Raw genomic sequence first — 25,887 nt, forward strand, 5'->3', positions numbered from 1 at the left:
GTAAATGCCTTTAAATGAGCTGTACAAATTATTCAAAATATATCAGCAGTTAGGAAAGCACAAATGAAAGACAATTTATTTGTAATTCTTGAATATGATGAAAACTAGAATTTTAAAATATTCAAAACGAATCCAGGCACTTGGTGATACTCAAGTCATAAATATTTTTGAAACCAGATTTCCACACATTATGGTTTGTGTGCTTTATAGTTTAATAAATATAGCTGCATACCTGTGCATATTTTGTGGACATTTCAAAAGAAAATGTACAGCCTGTAAATGACAGCGTCCTACCAAGCTACACTTTAGTGATATATTTGTGACAATGTGCTCCAAAATTCACCACTGGCTAAATATCATACCCTTGCCACTCTCCTGCAGAATGGGTGTTGCTCATTTGCAAAAACAACAAACTAGTAAGTAGAGGGTCCCAGGGAATATTTAAAGACCACACAGTTATAGTCCCCTTAACACAAGCACAACTAAACAACAAAATAACTGTGGGTAAACAAAGATGTGTCTTGCATAGAGTGTGTCTGAGTGGCTGCGTGAGTGTTGAGCAAATTGTTAAAGCAGCACGCAACAAAGTATCGCACTAGATGGGAAGATGATCGTTCTTTTCCGCCCTGTCATCATTTGAAACCTTTCCCATAACAAGGAAGCTGAGTTGTTGCCACTTCAACAAGGAAAGGGAGATGCGCGGTAAAGTGGATTGTTTTTGATGATAACTGAGGAGCAGTGCAAGGAAGAGTGAGTGAAAAAAAGAGAAAGAGGTGCTCTATATTAAAATTGGATAGTAAACGCTAAAGAGCTTTATTCTGGTGCTGTTTACTTCCAAGGTTAAAAAATAAATCAGTGCAAAACAACCAGTGAGTAACCCTAATAGTCACTGGTCTGTAATGGTGGTCGACATGTTTCTGCGGTTTTTAGATCAAAAAAGTATCATCTGCTTCATCAGGACCTATAGTATTTGCTACTGCTCAATGTGCTATAAAAAGGTATTTGATACAGTTGTCACCTGATCAACCCTGGTGATCCTCCTATAGGGTAAGAGGAACGTGCATCTCCTCACCTGGCCACAGCTCTTTTTTTCACTCACTCTTCCTTGCACTGCTCCTCAGTTATCATCAAAAACAATCCACTTTACCGTGCATCTCCCTTTCCTTGTTGAAGTGGCAACAACTCAGCTTCCTTGTTATGGGAAAGGTTTCAAATGATGACAGGGCGGAAAAGAACGATCAACTGATGGACATCTTCCCATCTAGTGCGATACTCTGTTGCGTGCTGCTTTAACAATTTGCTCAACACTCACGCAGCCACTCAGACACACTCTATACAAGACACATCTTTGTTGACCCACAGTTATTTTGTTGTTTAGTGTTGCTCATTTGCTACACTTGTTCTTAACGTGACGATTAAATCTTTCAGTGAAGTAATATTGAATGGCAGCACCCCTACTTTGAAAATTGTTATAGTACCCCTGCTGACAAGAAGCTTTCTAAAATGTGGTCACCCACAGTAATATACATGTCTACAAAATAGTCCTTAAGTTTTGGCCAACAAAATAAACAGCACTATGTTTACATGATTTTTGTAAAATTAAAGTAGAGAAGAGGTGCAGGAAAGACAATTTAAAGTCGAGTAAGATGTACCACATAAGATTTGCGTGAAAACACTGAAATCTATGACTGTCTTGCTTGGCATCTTGCGGAGTTTGAAAGAAGAGTGGGAGGGAGTTAGTAGATTGAAATTATTAATTTTCAGTATGCTCTGTTTTGATACAATTGCATTCATAAAAAAAAATATCAAAAATTATTTTAAAAAATGACCACTGCCTCAAAAGTACCCTATTAACCCGAAACTCAGCATGATCTTCTATTGGAACAGGCGAAATGCAGAAAGGTTTGAATGATATTAGCTCAGGACACAGGAGGTAAAAATATTTTAGTTGCATCACACTGCAGATTATGCATCACTTTTCTTTGCACCTACATTCCAACTAGTGGCTCATCCTCCACGTCCCCAGGGACAGACAGGCCTAAAGAGCAATCAAGGCAGAGCCAGATGTGCTGGTCTCATAGGTCAGTGTGGGCAGGATTCTTTAGATTTGTTGGCCGCTGTTTCGGTCTGTTGGGTCGGTTTTTATTGTTAAAGTCCTTGAATTTACCACAAACATTGCCTGCAACAAGCACGCATCCAAGTAGTCTTACATACCTTGCAAACCAGCTTATTCAACGTGTCTTTACAAGTTTATAACTGCAGCAATTTCTAAACGTTGACCTCTTTTTAGCTTTAGGATTCACTATTGGGGCCATATTTATTTTGGTGTCCAGGTCTATTTTCTGTCCCAGTCCGACCAGACCTTCACCCTGAACCACCATAACATACATCAAGTTCTCTAATTCCTACACGCTATCCCCAAATTAAGGATCATTACATCGAAAGACCTAAATTTTATCTCTTATGTTGAAATGAAATTTGATTCAAAATTTGAGATAACCATGGTCCAGCGTGGAAATGCTCATGTTTCTGATGAGGAATCATGCAGAGCAAATCCGTATTGCTGGGTTTAATTTACTGCCAATCCCTGAGGCTTTTCTGAGCAAGGATTGAAACATGAACACAACTGAAACGAAACCTGTTGAGAACTGTTCTCTGTTATATATGAGCTTGCAGCTTCTTCAGTTCTTGATACCTGTAGAATTGAACTCGGAAAATGGATGTAGGACAGATATCGACTATTATGACAATGATGTTTCATAACTTGACCCCTTAACCCCCTAACAGCTGGGCCTTTACCTCAAACCCCTCACCACTCCACTTTAGCAATTTGAGGTAGTTCACTTTTAGGGCTGTATCACTGTTTTTTTCCCACATAAAATATCCACGCTAAATGTGTGTCCCTTTTTCCAACATCCTGGGGATTTTAAATGTAAACATGGTTTGAGAATTGATTTGGAGGCGACAAAGAAAATAGGCAAAATATAGTTAAATTTTCTATTTTTGGGGAAAATAGGAAAAAAGTGCTCTGGATAAGTGTCTGTTTTTTTTCTCCTGAAAATGGCATCAATGGTTTGCTTTGCTAAAGTCATCAACATTTTCCTAACTTTCAGGAACATGTAGAGCTGAATAAAGAAAACAAATGTATTACCACAGTTTGGCATTTTTAACAAAGAGGTAGGGTATTTTTCCTATTGTATGTGCTATTAACCTACTTCCAGTTTGTGGTGGAATCTAATGCAAAACCAGTGGGTGATCCAGGAAAGCAACAGATTTCAGAAAAGTAGGCACAATTCTGAATTCAGCGAGGGGTTATATGTGTAGATCCTTTACGTATATCTCAAAGAAAATAACTGTTGAAATAAATATTTAAAATGAGTAGAAAAAATAACCATTTGTTACAACGTTTTTATCTGTAATTTTTCGTAACGTTGGCTGATTTACAAGAGAAATATATCATTGTGTCTGCTAGACCCTACTGGTTATGGGATATATAGGGCTTGTAGGTTCTACAAGAACCCAAGGAACCCAGGGGCATATTATCAAGCCTGTGCGCTAAAATTATCGCCGCTTTATCGGCCGAAAACGGCCGATAAAGCGGCGATTATGGGCTTGATAATATGCTCTGTGGCATTCCAATCGAATCCCATGTTAGCTGTCTTCACATCTAACATGTGCTTCGATTGGAATTCCATAGAGCATATTATCAAGCCCATTATCGCCGCTTTATCGGCCGTTTTCGGCCGATAAAGCGGCGCTAATTTTAGCGCACAGGCTTGATAAAATGCCCCCCAGATCCAACAAATGAGCTGCACCATACAATGGTTTTTCATTGTATACCGAGTTTAGACCAATTGATATGGGGAAATTAGTTGAGTGAAAAATGAGTATCAAGGAAACCTATATAGTTCTGAAATGGGCATAAGATGTGGAATTTAGGAACAGGAGTTATTTGTCCATCTTTGAATTTGTGGGTACCTGTTCTAGCATATGATTTAGATGGTCTTTTTCAAATTGTCTTCTTTCATACACACTGGCTCACATTTGGAGGACACAAATGCAGTGAAATGCAATTGGTAATAACAAATACTATGCTCCCGCGTGTCGTCTGAAAAAAATGGTACCTCAATTGTGTGGGTTAGCCTAGTGCGCATGACAAGAAACTGGACAACACACAACATGAACACATCACTTTTTAAAACTCAAAACTGGCCTTTTTTCCAATGTGGGTAGCTGTGGCTTTAGGACCCTAGCTCAGTTGGCATCTAAGGAAACCTAGCAAACCTATACATTTTAAAAAACTAGACACCTACAGGAATCCATACCGTGTGGGATGACTTGTGTGGCTCTCACTAGGTTTTGATTACCCAGAATCCCTTGAAAACCTCCAACTTTGACTATAAAAGCCTATTTTCCTCCCATTTCTGTGATGGAAAGTTCTGGAATCTGTGGGAAGCCACAGACTTCCTTCCAGCCAGCATTACCCTAAGTCTTCAATTAAAAATGGTACTTCAATTGTGTGGGTAGGCCTAGTGCCCACGTCAGGTAAGCCTAAAACACAACGAGATACATCAAATTGTTCCACTCAAAACTGGCCTGTTTTTGCAACTTGAGTAGCTGTGGATTTTTGGGCGCTCACTGAGGCGGCGCCTAGGAAAAACCTAGCAAACCTGCACATTTTTTAAAACTGGTCAACTAGGGGAGTCCAGGGTGGTGTGCCTTGCATGGATCCCACAAGGTTTTCTTACCAACAATGCCCTGCAAACCTCATACTATGCCTGAGGCACATATTTTCCTTACATTCCTGTGATGGAAACTTCCGGCAGCTGCAGGAGTCCACAACATTCCTACCATTCATCGCTACCCCACTTGTGAAGATAAAAACATTGAGCCACTGGTGTGGCTGGGCTTATTGCCCATGACAGGAACAGATCAAAACAATGTCAATGGGAGCCCTTGTGAGGGGACTTCCTGCCCTCCCTTGATATGTATTTCCACTAAGAAACAGCTCTGCAGAAGAATATATTACATTGGTAATTATTTTATGATTGTCCACTAGGAAAACCCTTGTTTCTAGATATTGGAACTTAAAATAAATCTTACATGCCTTCTTGAAATAACTGCTACTTTTAGAACAGTGACTAGTGAAACAAAAAATGCGTAAACAAAGTCCACCAGTTGTGGATTTTTTCACTATCTGAGCAGAATAGTCACCTAATGCATGAATATAGCAATTAAAATCTGAAAGACGACAGGTTTTGGAAAGCGAAACTTTACAGCCATGGGCAGCAATTTTATTAACTTTTAATCAGTTTTTCCATAAAAATGTTTTGTTATAACTTGCATACTGACTATTGAAGGCATGGCTTTTGACGGTCACTGACTCCATGTGTCATTCATTAATTTGATGAACCTGCTGTAAGTCTATCTCGCTTATACTGAGGTCTAGTTTCTTTTCACCAACTGTTATGACTTTTGATTGTTCTTTACCACCTAGTGCCAGGATGCTCCCTTGGGAGTGACAGTATTTATTTATTTATTTGAAAGTGTTATATAGCGCGAACATGACCAGAACTCTTTACAGATTGTGCAGTAGGGCGAGTACATGCAAACACAAATAATCAACATATCAACAAATACATAGACTCCGAATGACCAACATTCTCAAGAGCCTAGCATCTAGGACACAAAATAGCGTGGAATGGTCCGGGAGTCAAGTGGGGAAGGAAGACTAAGGCAGATTTTTCTTCAACAGGAGCTCTTTAACTTCTGATTTGAAGAGGGCAGAAGAAGGGATCACCATGACTTCGGGGGTGAAGAGAGTTCCAGATCCTTGGTGCCATACCTGAAAATGTTCTATTATAGGTCTTTTTTTTCTTGAATTTTTGTTGTTTGAGTAAGAGGGTGCTGGCACTTCTGAAGGTTCTTAAACCACATGAGAGCTCCAGTTTCTGAGCGAGGTACATCGGGATCTTGAGGTGAATGGCTTTGTGAGTCATGCATGCAATTTTCAGCTGTATCCTAGCTTCATAAGGTAGCCAGTTCAGAGCTAGCAGGTCGGGAGAGATGTGGTTGAATTTTTTTGTGCCCATTATGATCCTGGCCGCAGCATTGAAGGTCACTGTAAGGGGAGCTGTTTTCGCTCTGGGCAGGCCACACAGCATAACATTGCCATTGTTCAGCTTCGCGATCACCAATGCTTGCGCTGCAACCTTTAGGTCACGAGCAGGGAGATAGGGGTTGAGCTGCCTAAGAATGCTGAGTTGGAAGTTTGCACCTTTGGGGGAACTGTTGTGTTTTTCCATGTTCAGACTCTTGTCTAGCATGATACCAAGCGAGGATGCCGAGTCCACGAGGTGAGGTCTGCAGTTAAGAGCCGTAAGCTGATTCAACCATTATTCAATGTCCGGTGATTGATTATGGGGTGAGATAAGGAGGAATTCTGTTTTTAGAGCATTTAGTTTTAAGTGGTTACGTGTCAGCCAGCTTTGTGTTTCCAGTAGGACTGAGTTGAGGGACCGAATGTCCTCATGGGAGGCGATCTTCAGGTATAATTGAGTATCATCTGCATTCATGTGATGGTGAATGCTGGATGATTTCAGCATTTCTGTTAGAGGCTCCATGAACAAGTTAAAGAGCATGGGAGAGAGTGCTGAACCTTGTGAAACCCCCAGCGAAATCGGTGCAGGATGGGACAGGGATTGGTTCACCTTGAAGTGTTGGGATCTTTTCAGGAGGAACGAAGAGAACTAATTAAGCACAGGCCCAGATGACGCCATCCTGTGTTCCAGGAGGTCAATTAGAGTATCATGTTAGACAGTGTCAAATGCTGAGGAAAGGTCAAGAAGGATCAGTAGGCACGACTCATTGTGGTCCAGCATTCTTAACACATCATCAACAATGTGCGTTAGGGCCAACTCTGTGCTGTATCCCGAGCGGAAACCAGATTGGCATTGGTCCAGGAGTTGGAAATGGTCAATATGGCTGTAGATTTGGCAAGAACACATTTCTCCAGGAGCTTTGCTATGGTGGGGATGTTGGAGATTTGGGCGGAAGTTATGAAGGTCGAGGGATCCGCAGTAGGTTTCTTTAATATCGGAGTGACTTGACCCATTTTTAGGCAATCTAGAATAGGACCTTGCCGGAGTGATGCATTGACTATCGTAGTCCACAATGTTTGTAGGGAGGATCTAACTTCAGGGAAAAGGTTCAATGGCAACAGGTCATTGTAGTGGTTGGAAGGCTTCAGAATCAACAGCGTTTTGCGGATAGCGCATTCATCCAAGGTTTGGAAGAGACACCAGGAGGCATTGTTTTTGGGGAGGTGTGGTTGCGCCAGGACTGTGAAATCCCTACTAGGTGGGCATAGGGGGGTTGGTGGACTGATCGAGAGGTGGTTACAGGCCGATCGTAGTTCAGTCTCAATCCTACTGGTCTTATGTGTGAAGAAATGTGTGAATTCTTCTCAGTTGGGCAATGTCCCTTGACCCAGTGATGCAGAGTTCAGATGACTATTAGCTTGGGACTTGATGAGTTCAAACTGTTTTTTTGGATGTTTTTTTGCTTGGTCTAACTAAGTTCTGAAAAAGGTGACCTTCAAGTATCTGATGCGTTTATTATAGGTGCTTCTCAGGGATTTTAGGTGGTAGAGATGCTGAAGGGATGGATTGGACCGCCACAGCCTTTCAGCAAGTCTTCTTCTTTCGGAATTAAGACTATCAGTAAACCATAGTTTGGAGAGTTTAGAGGAGATTATTTTGAGCTCAAATGGAGCGACAGAGTCTAGGACATTCAGCATTGCTTGATTATAATGGGTCGTAAGGTCGTGGACATCCGACACGTTCAGTGGTGGGGTCAGGAAGTTATCACAGAGAGCAGTCAGATCATGCGGGTTGATGTTCCATAGGCATCTTTTCAACTGTTTTCGGTTCTTGGGCTGGGCTTTACTTGTTCTTACCAAGTCCAGGATACCGTAGGTGATGCTGTCCAATCACACGGGAGGATAGAAACCAGGAGGATGGAGTTGAGCTTACCAATGACGAGATCTAAGGTAGCTCCTTTGCTATGCGTGGGGCTGTCACAGATTTGGATTATGTTGAGGTCAAGAAGGAAGGATTTAAGGCTACTGACCACCCCATCGTTTACATCATTCCAATGGAGGTTGAAATCTCCCATGAAGATTTGGGAGCCGTGGAAGTCTAAGTTGGCTGAAATAATGTCCATGATCTGTTCTGTGAAGTGAAGGTTGTCTCGAGGGTGGTGGTAAAATGTGTGAATTTTGCAGGAGTGATTGTTGCCCCCAGTCACTTCAATGCATAGATATTCACAGGACGGCAGAAGGTCAGACTGTAGTACCTTCACTGTAAGATGTAAACATGCAATGCCTCCACCTTGCCCTGAGGATCTATCCAACCTATTGATATCATAGTTGGGAGGTATAAAGAGGTCCAGGGAGGGGGTAGCTGAGTCATTAAGCCAGGTTTCCATCAGCATTACAAGGTCAAGATCCTGCGCCAGGGTGAGGTCGGCAATGTCCGCAGCGTGTTTAGCTGCCAATTTACAATTTAGGAGCACGCATTTGAGACTAATGATGGCATCTGTTGGAGCAGGAAGCATGGTGGTGACTCGCATGAGGTTGTTCTCATTTAAGGTTCTGGTGTTAGACCTAGGTTCCCTGAAGGGATCCGTGGTGATGGATTCAATTTGTTGCAAGTTTGCTATGGAGGGTGGGTGAGCTGGGACATAAGAATGTAAGAGAGAATGAATATCTGTATTGGTCAGGGAAGCTCTGCATCTGGAAGGCACGCAGGGTCATTAGGGAGCGGAGCAGAGGCCCACCTATGAGGTATGTGGGAAACATAAGACGGTGAACTTCGTGCATCAAGGGGAGGAGGGAGGCCGGAAAGTCCGCGATCAGGGAACAAGCGGAGATGGTGATTCTTTTTGGTGGTGCAGCTTGGACTGGAGTTTGCAGACAAGGCCTTGGGATATGTAGTAGACTGCGGACCTCCGTCTTAAGTTGTTGTAGGCAGAGTGCTATCTCGCCCAGGCTACCTTCCAGTGAGATGTGCAGATGGGATTGGGAGGCACGGTCCCCAGGTTCCAGGGCAAGAGAGAGCTAGTGAGGTCTGGGGAAAGTAGGGCGGGAGGAGACTGCATGTGTCCAGCGGGAAGAGATTATGGACACTGGAGCTGCCCGCTCAGAATGGATTAGCTAGGGGAGGAGCTAGTGAGGTCAGGGAAAAGAAGGACGGAAGACAACTGGAGTAGCTCTCTATAATGCTAGAATCAATCATCATATTATGCAGCAGATGGGGGTTTGATGAAATGCGGCTTATCCACATTCATGCGAAAAAAGCCATAGTCGCGGAATTCCGTTTTTCAGGTGTCATATTTAAAGGTTAAGCTCTTTAAAAGGCATCTCTTTGCTACATGCTGCCACATGTCTGTATTTGTGATGTAATGCTGTCTGATGTAAAGTAGACATCATCTCTCACTGCTTTCTAGCTGATTTGCAAGCTCACATGAATTGGAGTCATGTAATATTCTCCATTTTTATTGTTTCACCTTCATGAGTGCCACCTTTACCTGTTACTTAACTGTAGTTATCTCTTGGTAGGTACCTGAAGCCTGATGTGGAAAAAAAGTCAAAGCACAAGACCTCTGTCAAGAAGAAAACCCTAAACCCGGAGTTCAATGAGGTAAATGGAAATGGAAAGTGATCCTCACATTCTGGTACACCGCAGACATCATTAATTTGCCACAATCCGTTCATCTCAGTAGAGATCCTCTTCACCTATTCTCTACACATCTCCCTAGAGAACACTTGCATCCCGACAACCAGTACATCTCGTCCAAGAACTTCATCACATACAACATGCACCTCTCTGCGGAGATCTCCATCAGCTCAATCCAGCGCACTGTTCTTATATCCTCTTCATCAGTCATGCCTCATAGTTTACCTCACATCCCCTTTATGTTTAGCTAGCTAGGCTGGCCTTGTAAGCAAGATCTTCATAGACCCCCCCACAAGGCACAATCCAGTCTTCCATCCAACTCCGGTATATCTCCAGGGCAAAAAAAAGCCTTCCAAATCTTCTTTGGTTAAACGTTGGTGTTGTGGTTGAAAGCAAGGGGAAAGAAGCAAATAAGCTGTAAAGGCTTTTGTGAGATACAATGTAACCAACGCACCACAATCTTTAACAAAGTTCTCAGCCTCTCTTGTGCTGTAATAATGAATTCTTTATGCGGGTGTGCCATAGCAGACAGATGAGCGGGTCTTCTTTCCTGAAGCGTTGCTGGGTGCTTTCCAGACAAGGTCTACTCAAAGTATATTTTGACCTCCGAGATTTGCTGGCTACTTGCCTTGCATTTGTGGCAGACCGGCACTTCCTCTGTGGACATTTTGCTGCCTTGCTGCTGCCTCAGTCCTGTTGATAATGGTGGCAAAAGAAGCTGAAGCGAGAACCTGCTGTACACCGGAGTGCCCATAGCCAGAGGTCAATGGTGTCCGGCCCAGGAAGAGGAGGAACTGACGTAACGTGGGAACATGGTGTAGGGTTTGCAGGGCTGCTAACTGCCAATAGGGAATGTCTTTTGTCAAGTCCTTGGTGGGACCCTGCAGCAGTGGAAAGATTTGATGGAGCTTGCTGGACAGGCTAGCGACTATCTTACTGTGAAAGTAAGCTGGTGAGGGCACACGGAGGTCAGCTCAGTAGGTGTTCTGGGAGAAGAAAATCGGAGACCAGAAGGGAATGGAACCCTGTAAGTAGAGTGACTTGTTGGGCAAATGAGGAGGTGGTGTTGGCTGAAAGCTATCCCACTTTACAATAAATTCTGAGGGGCTTATTTACAAGCCCCTTGCTCCGCCGGTGCATCACGTTGCATGGTGCACCGGTGGCTCAACCTGCTGTGTGATATTTACAAGCACACGTAAAGCCACCCTGTATGTTTTTATGTATGCTAGTAAATATCGCCCCATTTCACGCAACACTTTGCATGTTAGGGGCATGACATGGGTGTTGCTGTGGGTGTTCCCATGCAACACCCATGCCCACTGATGCATTTCCAGATTTAAGAGCAATCGTAAACCTGGAAATGCGTCAGAATGCGAGGCGCAACAAGGAGAAATGTTTTTTATTTCTCCTTGTTTTTTTTTTTCAATGCGTGCTGCATTCTACAGCATGCATTGGAAGAGGAAATCACCTCAACTGATTGTTTTTGTGCAGGAAGGGGCACCTTCCTGCACAAAAACAATCTTCCCACAACGCAGGCATCCTTGCACCATGATGCAAGGGTGCCTGGACTGGCGTATGGCCGCAGTTTGAGCACCAGCGCAGGGAAAAGCATAGAGATGCAACATATTGTTGTAAATATGTCACATGCCTGTGCTTCAAAACGAATGCAGCGGGCGCAGCAAAATGACTTGCGGCACAACGCAGCATTAGTTTCTCGTAAATAGGGCCCAGAATGTGCTGGTGTGTTGGCACCCTCCTAAGGGAGTGGGAAGGAGATGATGCTAGTCGAAGTGGCAAGGGATGTGGGTGCATAAAGGCACTGACTAAAACTCTGGATGAGAGACCCGTGAGTGCTGTGCTGCCCTATGCACAGACCTTTGACAGGATTTCCTGAGGATGCGGTTTGAGCCCCCACAACAGTTTGAGTTTGAGTTTAAAGTATTTATAGAGCGCACGTTCACCTGGCGGTTTCATGGCGCTGTAGTGTACCGAACCCAGAGAACAAGAAGATCAGGAGGGAGGCAGAGACAAGACAGTTACAGTGGGAAGGGAAAAGTTTTTAGCGCCTTTCGGAAGTGTGAGTATTGAGTAGAAGATCTGAGGTGGGCGGGGAGAGAATTCCAAAAGGCGGGTGCAAGTGTGGAAAATTTCGTGCCCCCCCATTTTTTACGCCTAAAGCGGGGAACTGCCAACAATTGTTGGGAGGATGAGCGCAGTTCACTAGCGGGGGCGTAGGCTTTAATTTCCGAAGAAATTAAAACAGGGGCTGCGCCGAACCGAGCCTGAAAAGTAATACAGCCCATCTTGAACTGAGGTCGTTCTCTAATAGGGAGCCAGTGCAAGGACTTGAGGAGCGGGGTGACATGGTGGAACTTAGCCAGATTATAAACCAGGCGGGCAGCCTGGTTTTGAACCAGCTGTAATCGCTGCATACTGTAAGCGGGCATGCCACAATATAGAACGTTGCCATAATCGAGGCGAGAGATTACCATCGCCAGGACTATGACTTTTAAAGCGGAAAAAGAAAAAAAACGGGAGACTTTCCGAATGATGCAGAGTGAAAGAAAAGAAGAGGACACCACTAAACTAACCTGGGAGTGCAGAGTGAGTTGGTCGTTCAATTTAATCCCAAGAGTTTTCACAGAGGAAGATGGAGAAGGGGGGGGACCCAGGTAGGGGGGCCAAAAAAGAGAGGTCCAGGGACTGGAGCAACCACCTGTCAAAACCAGCTCAGTTTTGTCTGGGTTTAACTTCAGGTGGTTGTGATTCATCCAGTCCCGGATAAAACTCATAACAGACTGGACCTTAACCATGGACTCAGGGGATGGGGACAAATTAAAAATAAGCTGAAGGTCGTCCGCATAATTGTAGACGGAGACCTCCATTTGCTGAAGGGCGAAAATAAGAGGGGCAATGTACAAGTTAAATAAAAGGGGGGAAAGGGAGGTGCCCTGAGGAACCCCGCATTGTACTTTCCGGAAATCCGCCGAAAAGTCACCCAGGCGCACTGCCTGGGTGCAGTCCCTCAAGAAGGAGGACAGCCAGACCAAGGCCGAGCTTCCAACCCCCGCCGCCCTGACACGGGAAAGTAAGATGGAATAGTCAACCGTGTCGAAGGCGGCGGAGAGGTCGAGGAGGACCAGGGCCTGGGGATGGTTAGAGTCCATGCCCTCCCTGAGGTTGTCGAGGACCGATAGCACCACGGACTCCGTAGAGTGTGCGGGGCGGAAACCAGCCTGACGGGGGGCTAACACACTGTTCTCCTCCACAAAGGTACTGAGCGCTCTGGTCATGTGGCGCTCCAATACCTTCCCCAGAAAGGGCAATAATGAAATGGGGAGGTAGTTAGCAAGAGCGGAGGGGTCAGCGCCAGGTTGTTTGAGGATAGGGACAATGATGGCCGATTTAAGTGGTTGGATAACAATGCCCTGGACAGTAAACTATTGAGAAATTTGAGAGGGGGCTGCATACAGACCGAGCAGATGTGTTTAAGAATGTGGGCAGGACAGGGGTCTAAAGGGGAGCCTGATTTGACCATAGAAAGGAGGGAGAGGAAAGACTCTTCTGTCAGGAGGGGGAAGGAGTCAAGACGTACCCCGACTGACGGACACTGGGGGTCAACTAAGGAAAGAGGGGGGGGGATATTGGCTTTAATGTTAGAAATTTTGTCCAGGAAATAAGTGTTGAGGGAGTCACATAGGTCCTGGGAACGGGAGGGTTTGAGGGTAGCTCTATCGGAGAAGGCGAGATTGTGTACAATGGAGAAAATTTCTCTAGGCTGATTTTCGGCAGCAAGGATTTTTGAGGAGAAATAAGCAGTCTTAGCAGCCAAAATAGATTTTTTGTACTGGGAAAGGAGGATGACATACTGGGTTTTAAGGTTGGGGCAGTAGTTGTTCGCACGCCTGGAGGACACCCGTCTGAGGGGAGCGACCGAATCGCAGCCTGTCAGGAGCCAGGAGTTAATAGAATCAGCTTGTGCGGAAGACGACAGACCGTATAGATCCGGACTAGATACAGAGAGTGTGGCAGACAGAGAGGCCACATCCAACTGGTTCCAAGAGCGCGCCCAGATGTTTTTGAGAAGGGGTTCAAGACGTACATCTCCATTATGGGACAACCTGCTCATGAGAGTGGCTCTTATTTTCTATAAACGATATAAAGGCATAGAGTATCTGATGTTGGTTGTCAAACGAGTTCACCTTTCTACTTGTGCAGAGCAACTCAGGATCATTCCATATGACATAGCTTATGGGGGAATTACAAAAAAGGACCCAATCCGATGCTTATGCATCATGAAAAAGAACTTCTGACTAACCCTGAGCAAAGCACTACGCTACGCTCACGGAGTTTGCAAAGTTTGCGCAACTTCGCACTACGCGAGCTGCAGGTAGCACTGTGCGAACACGCGTAGTGCAGCGTAGCGTAATGCAGCGGTCATTTTTTGCTTGTTCGCGGTCCTCAACGTCATTTTCGCGACCGCGAGCAAGCAAAATGACATCCCAGCGAGATTCTCAACGCGGGGAGGTCAGGTTTCTCATTGTGAGTGGTTGTGCATGCTCGCGACCGTCCTCAATGAGAAACTACCAGTTCGCGTTGAGAAAGCTGCCGCTCGAGTAATAATCTACTCGAGCAGCAGAAAACTACAGCTCGCACTGTGCAAGATGCCGTTTTCAATGATTGCACAGTGCCGGATGCTTGTCCGCACTGTGCAATCATTGAAAACGCACCTTGCACAGTGCAAACATGCTACTACGCAGCTCGCGTAGTGCTACGTGAAGTTCGCGTAGTGCGAAGTGCACTTCGCGTTGCTTCGTGTAGTGCTACTTCGCGAACTACGCCCACCCCTACTTCTGACCGTAAATGACGGCTCACCTTATGCACAGCCTTACATAGCTATGCTAGGACTTTACTGCCAACTTGACAAGGTGAGGAAATTTGATTTGTTGATGTGCAATAGTACAAGGTCACTGAGACTGATAGCCACCTAGAAGATATGAAGAAAGGGAAGAAATTCTGACTGACTGAAAAGGTACCCTGGAGAAGCAGACGCTGTGGGCAGTGCTTAAACATGAGACCTCATCTTCTTCTTAGATAAAACCAGATAATTAAAGGTCTAGAAGAAGGAGCTAAGCAGCATGTTATTGGGAGCTATGTCAACAACACAACAATATCAGGGCTCCATGCCTATGGGAGTTGATCACATACACAGGGCAGGCCTAATCAAACTGAGCTGTGGCACAGCACAGGGATATTTTAGTAAAGTATCATTAAAATAAAGCAAATTAAACGGCCTTGTGGTATATCATAACATTAGAGAAGTGGTGTTTGAGTGGTTCACATGTGCCTTCTTCAGGAATGGTAGGCTTCTACTCTATAGCATCAACATGACTAAAGGAATAATGGTTGGCACAAGTCCAAGTCCTCTACAGGACGACCTGGAGACATTGCCTTCACTTACAAAGACAAGACCTGGCATGTAACCTAAAAGGCTACAGCCACATAATTGCGCGCCTTTTCTGATCATAAAGGAGAGGGGAATGAGCAAAGCACCTTGCACCAGAAGTTGACAACACGATCACGGATGGAAGTAGACACAAGAGGACATTAACATAGTGATAAAACTATGAAATGCGCTGATAGATGAACATTTGGTAGTGTGCCATCCCTTTTTTATTGAAGATCGGAAGTGAAGAAAAAATTGGTGAACAAGAGGACTCTCAACAAATCTACCAATTTTCCTGAAGTCTCAAAGACATAGCATCTCTCCTTCATAGTAGTGTTGTGCCATTATGCATTTGGTAGTGGATCTGACTGTCCAATTGGAACATGGATCAGGGGTAGTGTAGTTGCTCTTGCCCTGACCGTACTTCCAAGCATCCGCTGAACCAGAACGGGAGGAAGATCCTTCTCCTACATCGCGGCCAAGACCATGAACAAACTTCCCATCAGACGAACCCCCTACACTGCAAGCATCCAGGAAGAGCCTCAAGACCTGGCTCTTCGAATGAGCCGAAGCTGCCCAAATCCCCCCCCCCTCCCAGCGCCTTGAGACCCTCACGGGTGAGTAGTGCACTTCACAAATGTATTTATTTATTTGAACTTGTAATGCGCAACAGCTACCCGCAGTGGGTTTCCCTGCGCCAGGGATAGACACAAGAAGAAAAAAAGAAAACACAATACAGTACAATGAACAAGTTAATGCGAAAGGACAGATCTACTGAAAGAGCAGAGTTTTAAGTCTTTTCCGAAAGCGACATAGATCAGTCTCAAATTTCAGAGCGATAGGTAGTGCGTTCCAGGATTTGGGGCCTAGATGGGAGAAGGACCGACCCCCCATCTTTACAAGTTTAAATCTTGGAACAGCAAAATCACCATTTGCAGAAGATCTCAATGTGCGACTGGGTTTGTAGGTTTGGACAAGACTCTGTAGATATTATGGGGCCGAGCCCTGTTTAATTTAAAAAAGATAACACAGGGCTTTGAATTTGATACGGCTCGGGACCCTAAGCCAGTGTAGATCACGAAGAGCCTGTGAGGCCGAAGATCTCCTCAGTACATTACAAAGAAGTCAGGCCGACGAGTTTTGCACCACCTGAAGTTTGTTGATGGTTGAAGTGTCGGCACCGAGATAAAGGAGATTTCCATAGTCCAGGCGGGAGATTACTAACTAAATAATAGAGAAAAACAGTTTCCCTTGGTCAAATATTTAAAGAATTGAAGCCCAAATATTAATTCTGGACACAAAACTCAATTTTGATGCAAACATAAACAGCACTCTATGTAAAAAAGGTAAACGATTTTATTAAAACAATATTTTCATAAAAACACATACACAAAGCTTAAAAATCGAATTTCTCACTCTTTACATTGCTCATTGAGACATTCTAAGAGAAACTCTGGGAGATTACTAACGCCTGGACAACTTTTCTCTGGGTGGTACGGGGCAGCATCCATAAGATTTTCTGAAGCCATCTCAAGGTGGCAAAGCAAACGGAGGCCACCTTAGTGGCCTGCTGCCTCATAGAGAGCTTGTCATCTATAAGAAATCCGAGGTTGCGAACTACAGAGATCGGCTGGGGGAGGGGCCCCATGTCACTAGGCCAGTGCTGAGGGCCCCAGAGATCTTTGTTCTTCCCCAAAATGATGATCTCGGTCTTGTCACCGTTTAACTTGAGGAGATGCCTCTGCATCTACTCAGCGACACGCGACAGTCCGGTCTTCAGGACCGATAAACTGTTGCACTCACTGCTGGAAAGGGAGAAAACAATCTGAGTGTCATCGGCGTATGAAAATATTGTCAGCCCAGCGTCCTCCACGATGGAAGCCAGGGGTCTAACATAGATGTTAAATAGTAGGGGGCTGAGTATAGACCCCTGGGGAACGCCATACGCCGATGAACAGGTAACAGATACAGCTTTCGTCGAAAAAACTTGGAAAGTGCGCTCACTTAAAAAGGAAGCAATCCAGGCTAGCGCAGGACCATCTACTCCCAGGGACCGGAGAGAGTTCAAGAGAATGGAATGGGACACGGTATCGAATGCAGCACTCAAATCCAGAAGGATGAGTGCAGATGTCTCCCCGCGGTCGATACCAAGCCGCATACTCTCCGTCACCCCAAGGAGCGCGGTCTCGGTGGAATGGTGCGCTCGAAAGCCGCATTGGGAAGGATGTAAGAATCTCGAGCTTTCCACAAGATGATTTAACTGAGTGTTAACATGCCTTTCCAACACTTTTGAAAAAACGGGCAACAAGGATATGGGTCTAAAATTAGCAAGATTGGACACATCCGCTCCTGCCTTCTTTAGAAGAGGGACAACCATCGCATGCTTCCATTCCTGTAACACATGGGACTCAGTTAAAGATGCATTAGGAAGTCTCATGAAAACCCGCCGGGGTTCAAGGTCCCGTAACTCTAGGACTTTCGCAGGTACTGAATCACGGGGTGATCCAGATCTAACACTGTTCAAACAGGAAAGGAACGAGGTATCATCGAACAGTTGCCAGTTTGTGACTTTCGCCATTGGAAGCGGTCGTTCAGTCACTGTGGTCTGTCCTAATCGGGGTTCAATTACTGTCAAGGGAATGCTCATAGAAACGTATATGCGTTCAACCTTGGCAATAAAGAACGCAGCAATAGAATTGCATTGGGCTTCCTCCAAAGCTGGAGGGATCGGGACAGTATCTGCTCCTGTTAACTTCTTGACAACAGAAAAAAAAGTGCGCAGACAATTCTGTGCTTGCGTCACTGTACTCACAGTGTAAGCAGCTCTCGCAATGTTGCATTGTGAGTGATACCCCTTCAAAGCTTCTTTATAAGCAGCTTTCCGAGAAACAGAGTATGAATGCCTCCATTTCCTTTCAAGAGCCTTGCAATTGGCTCGTAAGATCTTCAAATCATCAGAGAACCAAGGTGCAGGGGGACAATGAGACCTAGAGTGTTTCGGCGTTAAAGGGAGAAGAGTAGTTACAGCACTAGTGAGCCAGTGTGATACTGCGGTGTTCAGCTCCAGAACAGGAACATCAATGTCAGGGCGAGTATTCGAAAGGTGCTGGTTTAACTTTGTGATGTCAAGTTTACCCCACCGATGGATTAAGCCTCGCGTCTTACCAGCGCCACCAAGAATAATTACATCAGAACCCCCGTTTCAAGGCCGAATCCTTCGTGATTTTAGACCCCGCTGCTGTATTTGGCGATTGAACCACGACTCCTTGAATAATTCCCTGCCTCACTTTACTACGGCGTCTTACCTCCGCCGCCAAGGATAATTACATCGGACCCCCGTTTCAAGGCCGAATTTTTCGTGTTTTCAGCGGGCCTAATGACACACATGGCGCTCTCACCGTAACATCATATACAGCTTCGTTCTAAGACACGGCATTCTGGATTTTTCACACGGTTTATGAACCACCGCTTATACACGCTGTCTAGAATATAACGACATATGCCGATTAGAGGCAGCCACATTTTAATATTGCTGAGAGCCCTTGCCATCGAACCCCACGTACCCAATTGCCTTAATAACTAAAGATTTATTTGCCCCACCCTCCACGTCCCTCTGTCCTGATGAAGACCCTCTAGCAAGGTTTATACTACGCCTGCATCTGCTTGGGTCAAAACGTAGACACTTCTTCCTGTGTTCAGCCTCTTCCCTGACTTATCATTTATGATTTTACCTTTCTTTGGGGCATGACTGTTGAATTAATTGATGAATTGCTTTTTCTATTGTGTTAACCGATTATTATTTTTGGTGTACTCAGGTCTAACTGACCAGTGTTATAATTCCGATACCCTCACTATCCCATCACTACCCTTCCTTGTCCTACCCTTTAGGGGCATTATATGTGATTTATTGTGTATCTATTTTATGAATAATTTTTTACGAGACACGTAGTGATTAAAAACAATGTTGTTATAATTTTTCTTGTATATATTCTAGTTACTTTTGATTTATTTGTATTACTCTCTGGGACCACACTGTTTGTATCAGTGAGAAATATGGCATCAGGCTGCTCATCAACGATGAAGTCGTAAATATTGTGTTTATGTTTCGGGAGGGACCTGCAATTAATGCTCCAAAACTGGAGTGGAGGGCAAGTAAAAGGAGTTTTTACGTCCCTCCGTCTACCTCGTGTTCGAGTATGAATCATTGCTTTGCATCTGGACATTTTGCCAGTAGAGAAATTACAGCCTGGGCATTTAAAATTATGAGTCGGTAGGATACAGGAAGTACAATCAGCATATATGGGAGGCCGTAAGAATTTTAAAACCTCACCGGTATAAGTATGGATCCCGGAAGACACGCAGCAGGCTGCCGAGCCTGCTATAGGAGTCGTGGCCCCTGGGCCCGTCCCGGCGCGGATGGGCGCAAACGGGCTGAACTCAGGCGTAACTCAGATGGAAATCCGGCGTCCCCGCTGCGCGTATCAGCTGCGCGTCTGCATGACCTCCTTATATAGAGTTCTAGCGTCCTTATGACGTCTAGACCGTCAAAACGAGATGGCGCCGCCAGGCGTCCTACTCTCACTCAATATGGCCGCCAAAGTGCGAGCAACCGGGACAAGGACCCGCAAAACGCGGTGCTTTTACAGATTATAGTGCAGGCAAGTGGGCATCGGTTTAAAATCAGGGGAGAAGGCTAAAACAAAAGTAAATTAGATACAAAACGGGAGATATTTAAAAAAGCATGAGAAAAAGCATGAGAAGCTGGCAGGACAACAATAGTGAACGCAGCGCGCTCTAAGCCGGTCTTCCAAGATATTGGTCAACTAGTAGGGCCAGACCCCTAATTTACCCTCCTTATATAGAGGTCTAGCGTCCTTATGACGTCTAGACAGTCAAAACGAGAAGGCGCCGCCAGGCGTCCTACTCTCACCCAATATGGCCGCCAAAGTGCGAGCAACCGGGACAAGAACCCGCAAAACGCGGTGCTTTTACAGATTATAGTGCAGGCAAGTGGGCATCGGTTTAAAACCAGGGGAGAAGGCTAAAACAAAAGTAAATTAGATACAAAACGGGAGATATTTAAAAAAGCATGAGAAAAAGCATGAAAAGCTGGCAGGACAACAATAGTGAACGCAGCGCGCTCTAAGCCGGTCTTCCAAGATATTGGTCAACTAGTAGGGGCAGACCCCTAATTTACCCTCCTTATATAGAGGTCTAGCGTCCTTATGACGTCTAGACCGTCAAAACGAGATGGCGCCACCGGCGTCCTACTCTCACCCAATATGGCCGCCAAAGTGCGAGCAACCGGGACAAGGACCCGCAAAACGCAGTGCTTTTACAGATTATAGTGCAGGCAAGTGGGCATCGGTTTAAAATCAGGGGAGAAGGCTAAAACAAAAGTAAATTAGATACAAAACGGGAGATATTTAAAAAAGCATGAGAAAAAGCATGAGAAGCTGGGAGGACAACAACAGTGAACGCAGCGCGCTCTAAGCCGGTCTTCCAAGATATTGGTCAACTAGAGGGCCAGACCCCTAATTTACCCTCCTTATATAGAGGTCTAGCGTCCTTATGACGTCTAGACCGTCAAAACGAGATGGCGCCACCAGGCGTCCTACTCTCACCCAATATGGCCGCCAAAGTGCGAGCAACCGGGACAAGGACCCGCAAAACGCAGTGCTTTTACAGATTATAGTGCAGGCAAGTGGGCATCGGTTTAAAATCAGGGGAGAAGGCTAAAACAAAAGTAAATTAGATACAAAACGGGAGATATTTAAAAAAGCATGAGAAAAAGCATGAGAAGCTGGCAGGACAACAATAGTTAACGCAGCGCACTCTAAGCCGGTCTTCCAAGATATTGGTCATCATAATGTATCTGCTAGCAATACGTCAGTGTTAATTAAATATAACATTATTCCTTAAGTGTTAGCGCCAGCATTCTAATGTTCTCTGTAAGAAAAAAAAAGTCTGTGCGTCTCAAACACACACTGCTACTTTCGTTTTTAATACTTTTAAAAACCTATTGACTAAGAATATGTGTTTTTAAAATTAGATTGCTGCTACTTCGTTTTAACAATTTAAAAACCTATTGATTGAGGAATATGTGTTTTTAAATTACATTGCTGTGCCTCTTACCTGCTTTCTGGTCGCTACTCCCCGGTCCACCACAGCTTGTGCTGATTGTGTGGAGGGAGGCTTAAGCGACACCACTTCCTGGTTGTCCCATTCTGGGCAGCCATCTTGGGGAGGTTGACGGGCTAGTCTCCACCCTGGCCTAATCTATATGACCTCTTCCTATCCCGCGCAGCGGTGACGCGCTGCGGTAGCGCCGTATACGCGCCGAAGAGGCGCCAAAGAGAAGCCAGTCTGCGCCAGTCCGCGTCCAGACGCTTCTCGCTGGTCCTGGTCTGGGGTGGTGACCGGCATCATGGTCGGTAATCAAGTTGTCTACAACTCTTTGTGGTTACACTCCTTACGCCCCCCTGTCACTCCTTCCTGCTGCCATTCCGTCTCTCCAGCTAACACCGACCATCACTGCGAGCACTGTACATGGAGCACCTCCCGCCCATGTAGCGGCTCCCTCCCGTTGGGAGAGTTTTGGAGATTGTATCTCCTTAATTGCCGGTCGCTACCTAAACACTCCACAGAGTTGCATCTGTTGATTGATGAGCTTAATCCTGATGCCCTATTTTTAACGGAAACTTGGCTTCAGATTGACAACGACCCGTCCTTAATATGGGCCACTCCTCCAGGCTACACCCTTAAGCACCTCGACCGCCAATCGGGGAGAGGCGGGGGCTTAGCTATTTTATATAGGGACACCTTTAAGTGTCGGGTCACTTCTAATTCCTTGCTGACCTGTGAGAGCTTACACTTTGCACTTGATCTCTCCCCTACCACCACTTTTTCTGGTATTCTACTCTATCGACCACCAGGCTCCCTCAACAATTTTATCACTCAAATTACTGATCTCACCGCTAACGCAGCCGTGACCTCATCTAACCTCACTTTGCTTGGGGATTTTAATATCCATTCAGATGACCCCCAGGATACGGCAGCTAATAACTTGCGGGCCAACATGCAAGCGTTCATCAGGCGACACATAAGAAGGGACATCTTCTCGATCACATATACAGTAATATCAACCTTAATGTAGAGTCCCCTGTTCCTCTGCCTTGGACCGATCATTTTTTGATACCGTTCACCTGGCTTTCCAACTCTTGTCCCCCTCCTGAAGCCTCTATAAAGTACATGGGCAGGAAATGGTCCTCACTTCCCCTCACCGATTGGACAACAGCCCTTACTCAAGACCCCCCGAGAAAGGCCTTGAACCCTGCCTTAGCTTCTAGCAACTTTGATCACTGGATCTCCAGCACTTTAGACCAAGTTCTTCCCAAACGCCCTTGTAATCTCATCAGAAGACCTAAAGTTGCACCCTGGTACACTCCTGCTCTGAGGTTATTAAAGCTTGACTGCCGCAAACTAGAGAGAGCGTGGAGGAAGGACCATTCTCAGTCTAGGAAAGACGAATACAGGTCCGCAATGAGGCTCTATAAATCAGAAATTAAAATGGCACAAACCTCCTTCTATGAAGGTAAAATTAGTGCTGCAGCAAATGCGCCTAGAGAAATCTTTAGGATAGCTAAGTCCCTCATTTCAGCTCCGGCTGAACGTCCTTCTGTTGAAGGGGCACAAGACCGCTGTAATGAGCTAGCTGCCTTTTTTTCCAAGAAAATCTCGACCATATATTCATCTTTTAGTAATCGTACAGTCAATACCCCTTCCGTCCCTCCTAGGCCAGCTGACTCCTCGGTTCCCTGCAAACTGGACACAATTCCGCTTCTTGATGCCGCCAGCCTGGATAGATTAATCTCCAAAGTTTCTTCTGGCTCCCCCAATGACCCGGCACCCCCCCGGATCCTTGTCAAGGCACTGGACGTTATTCGTCCTGTGATCCTGGAAGCTTTAAACACCTCCATTGTGTCCAGGTCGGTCCCACTCGCTTGGAAGTGTGCCATGGTGAGGGCGCTTCTCAAGAAACCCTCCCTGGACCAGAACAACCTGTCCAACTACCGCCCCATTTCGTTGCTTCCCTGGTTGAGTAAACTGCTGGAGAGGCACACCAACAATATCTTAACAGACTATCTGGAGTCCAACTGTCTGTTGCGTGCCTCCCAGACAGGTTTTCGCCCTCAACATGGCACAGAAACTGCCATGTTGGCGGTCACAGAGGAAGCAAGAACGACTTTGGATCGGGGAGGAAAGGTGGCCATTATCCTGTTAGACCTTAGTGCCGCGTTCGACACGGTGAACCATGCCACGCTAGTATACCGACTGGCGGGCATGGGCGTGTCGGGCGCAGCTCTGGACTGGCTCACCTCCTTTTTGAGTGAGCGCTTTTTCCGGGTCTTTGAGGGTGAGACAGTCTCTCCTAAACATCCTCTCAGGTGTGGGGTCCCTCAGGGCTCCTCCCTGAGCCCGACCCTCTTTAACGCCTACATGGAACCTCTGGACAGGATAGTCCATCCCTTTGGTGTGCGTATAGTCACCTACGCGGATGATACGCAGCTGGTGGTCTCGTTAGACCACGCAGATGGATCATCCAACACCTTAGGCCCCTGTCTAGAGGCTGTTGCCAGTTGGATGCAAGCTTCCTGTCTCAAGCTTAACGGGGAGAAGACAGACATCATTCTCGTTGGAAATCCCTCCCCGTCTGCTCTTGCACCCGTCTGGCCACCATGTCTTGGCGCTCCTCCTGTGCCCAAGTCCCAGATAAAGAGCCTCGGGATCTGGCTTGACACTGCCCTTGATTTCTCTGTCCAGGCTACTAAGACTGCTGCCACTTGCTTCGGACTAATGAGGATGCTCCGGCGGGTGCTCCCTTTGCTCCCTTTCCAGGCGAGGAGGATCATGGTCCAGGCCCTCATTCTCTCTCGCCTGGATTACGGGAACGCTCTCTACCTGGGAGCACCGGCTTCGGTCCTTCAGAGGCTCCAGGTCACACAAAACAGTGCGGCCCGCCTATTGTTCAATCTGTCCCGTCGGCAGTCGGCGAGGAAGGCTCTGAAGGACCTTCATTGGCTCCCAATGGCTGCCAGAGTGCAGTTCAAAGCTCTGTGCATCATGCACAAATCCTTCCACCGTGTAGGCCCAGCGATTCTGCACCCTCTGGTTATGCCTTATGTTCCAACACGCCCCCTTCGGTCTGGTACCCTGCAGCTGGCCACCTCCTCTAAAATTAACAAAGCCCGTTGGGGTGGCCGCTCTTTTTCTCATTCGGCGACCAGACTCTGGAATGCCCTCCCCTTTGCCATCCGGGGTAACAGCAACCTCCTCTCGTTCAGAAAGGCCCTAAAAACGCATTTGTTTGCTAAATCTCTCTGATCTGCCCCGAGCCTGCGCTAAAACCATTTTATCTTCAAGCGCTGCGAGGCCCCAGGGCGGTTATGCGCTATACAAATGCAATTTTTCATTTCATTTCATTTCATTTCAAACAGAAACGTCTCTGACTTCTAAACAGAGTCTGTGCACGGGCAGATTGGTGCAGTGCCTCGTGCTCCTATACTTACAAACCAGTGACTGTTACACCTAAACTGTTACTCACCCTCTTAACCAAAACAGTTGTTACAGGACATTGCAGTTTCCTAATGCCTGCTCCCGCTGCCGTATGCTAACTCAGAGTCAGCCCAGTTAAACAGCTTTATCAGATTTGAAAGGGGGTCCCTGATTGACTGATTTATCAGCCCTTTCAGCCTTCTTATGTTTGCTGGACCAACCGTCATTGTTTAAATTACATGTTGTGATGAGGTTCTTTAAAGGTTTGAAACACATGTTCCTTCCCAAATCGTTTGTGGAGCCCCAAAAGGAGCTTAATTTGGTCTTAACATTCTGCATGTGTGCCTCTGTATAGTTTATTGCTGAATCTCCTGACTGAAAAGCGTCTCCCTCATTTCGATCACATAAACTCATCATGTGAGAGAATTGCAGACACTTTCAGTGCTCCCACCCTACACCTTCTTTTCAGACAAATTGGTGCTGAGTAATCGGGGGGGCTTCTTGCCTAAAGTTGTGACTCCGTTGCGCATTGGGTAATTGATCATGCTACCAGCATCCCCCTCATCACTTGAAACAGGAGGAGATTTCTATTGATTGGACCCCAAAAGGTCTTTAATATATTTGATATTAATCATGCAAAGGATGATCAAGTGGATGTCCAGCTCTTTGTGGAGTTTTATAGCTCAAAGAAAGGGAAGGCTGTGCAGAAGGTGATCCTGCATCAAGATCTGCTACAGACTGACCAAGATGCAACATCCAAAAGGTCAGAAAGGACAGCCATATGCAAATCCATTTTGACTCTGTGCCTCTTGGAAACAGTCTAGATGGAACTGCCGGGCCAGGTCCTCCCTGGACCGGAAACAAGCATCCTGAGAGCAGTTTCAGGGTATGTCACCCTTCTTCAGCCAGGCAAGCTTGAATCCAGTGGCACAGTGAGCAAGGGACCAACCTCTGTTCACACCCATCCCACTTAGGGTGAAAAGTGTTACAGCAGATGGCTGGGTCCAAACTGGGGTGGCTTAGTGGGCAAAAGAAAGATGGATTTAACCTAGATCTTTTGACTGGGGGGGAATGTTTGCATTGTCAGCATTCCGTCCATCATTTGTTTGCTGTAAGACTTTTCGGCCTAAGTGGGATGGGTTTGCCCAG

At 45.9% G+C, this 25,887-nt stretch overlaps 1 protein-coding gene across 2 annotated transcripts in view; it reads left to right on the top strand.

The window, feature by feature from the left end:
* The window catches only part of DOC2A (double C2 domain alpha), a 1,262,769-nt gene that overhangs the window by 1,224,451 nt on the left and 12,431 nt on the right, over positions 1 to 25,887 (top strand). For both annotated transcript variants that reach the window (XM_086932077.1, XM_086932078.1), the window contains exon 9: positions 9,620 to 9,701. In XM_086932077.1, coding sequence (XP_086788203.1) covers positions 9,620 to 9,701 — 82 coding nt within the window. The remainder of the gene's footprint in view (positions 1 to 9,619; positions 9,702 to 25,887) is intronic.

The sequence above is a fragment of the Lissotriton vulgaris genome, chromosome 7, assembly GCF_964263255.1.
Source record: "Lissotriton vulgaris chromosome 7, aLisVul1.2, whole genome shotgun sequence".
In the NCBI taxonomy this organism is placed as follows: Eukaryota; Metazoa; Chordata; class Amphibia; order Caudata; family Salamandridae; genus Lissotriton; species Lissotriton vulgaris.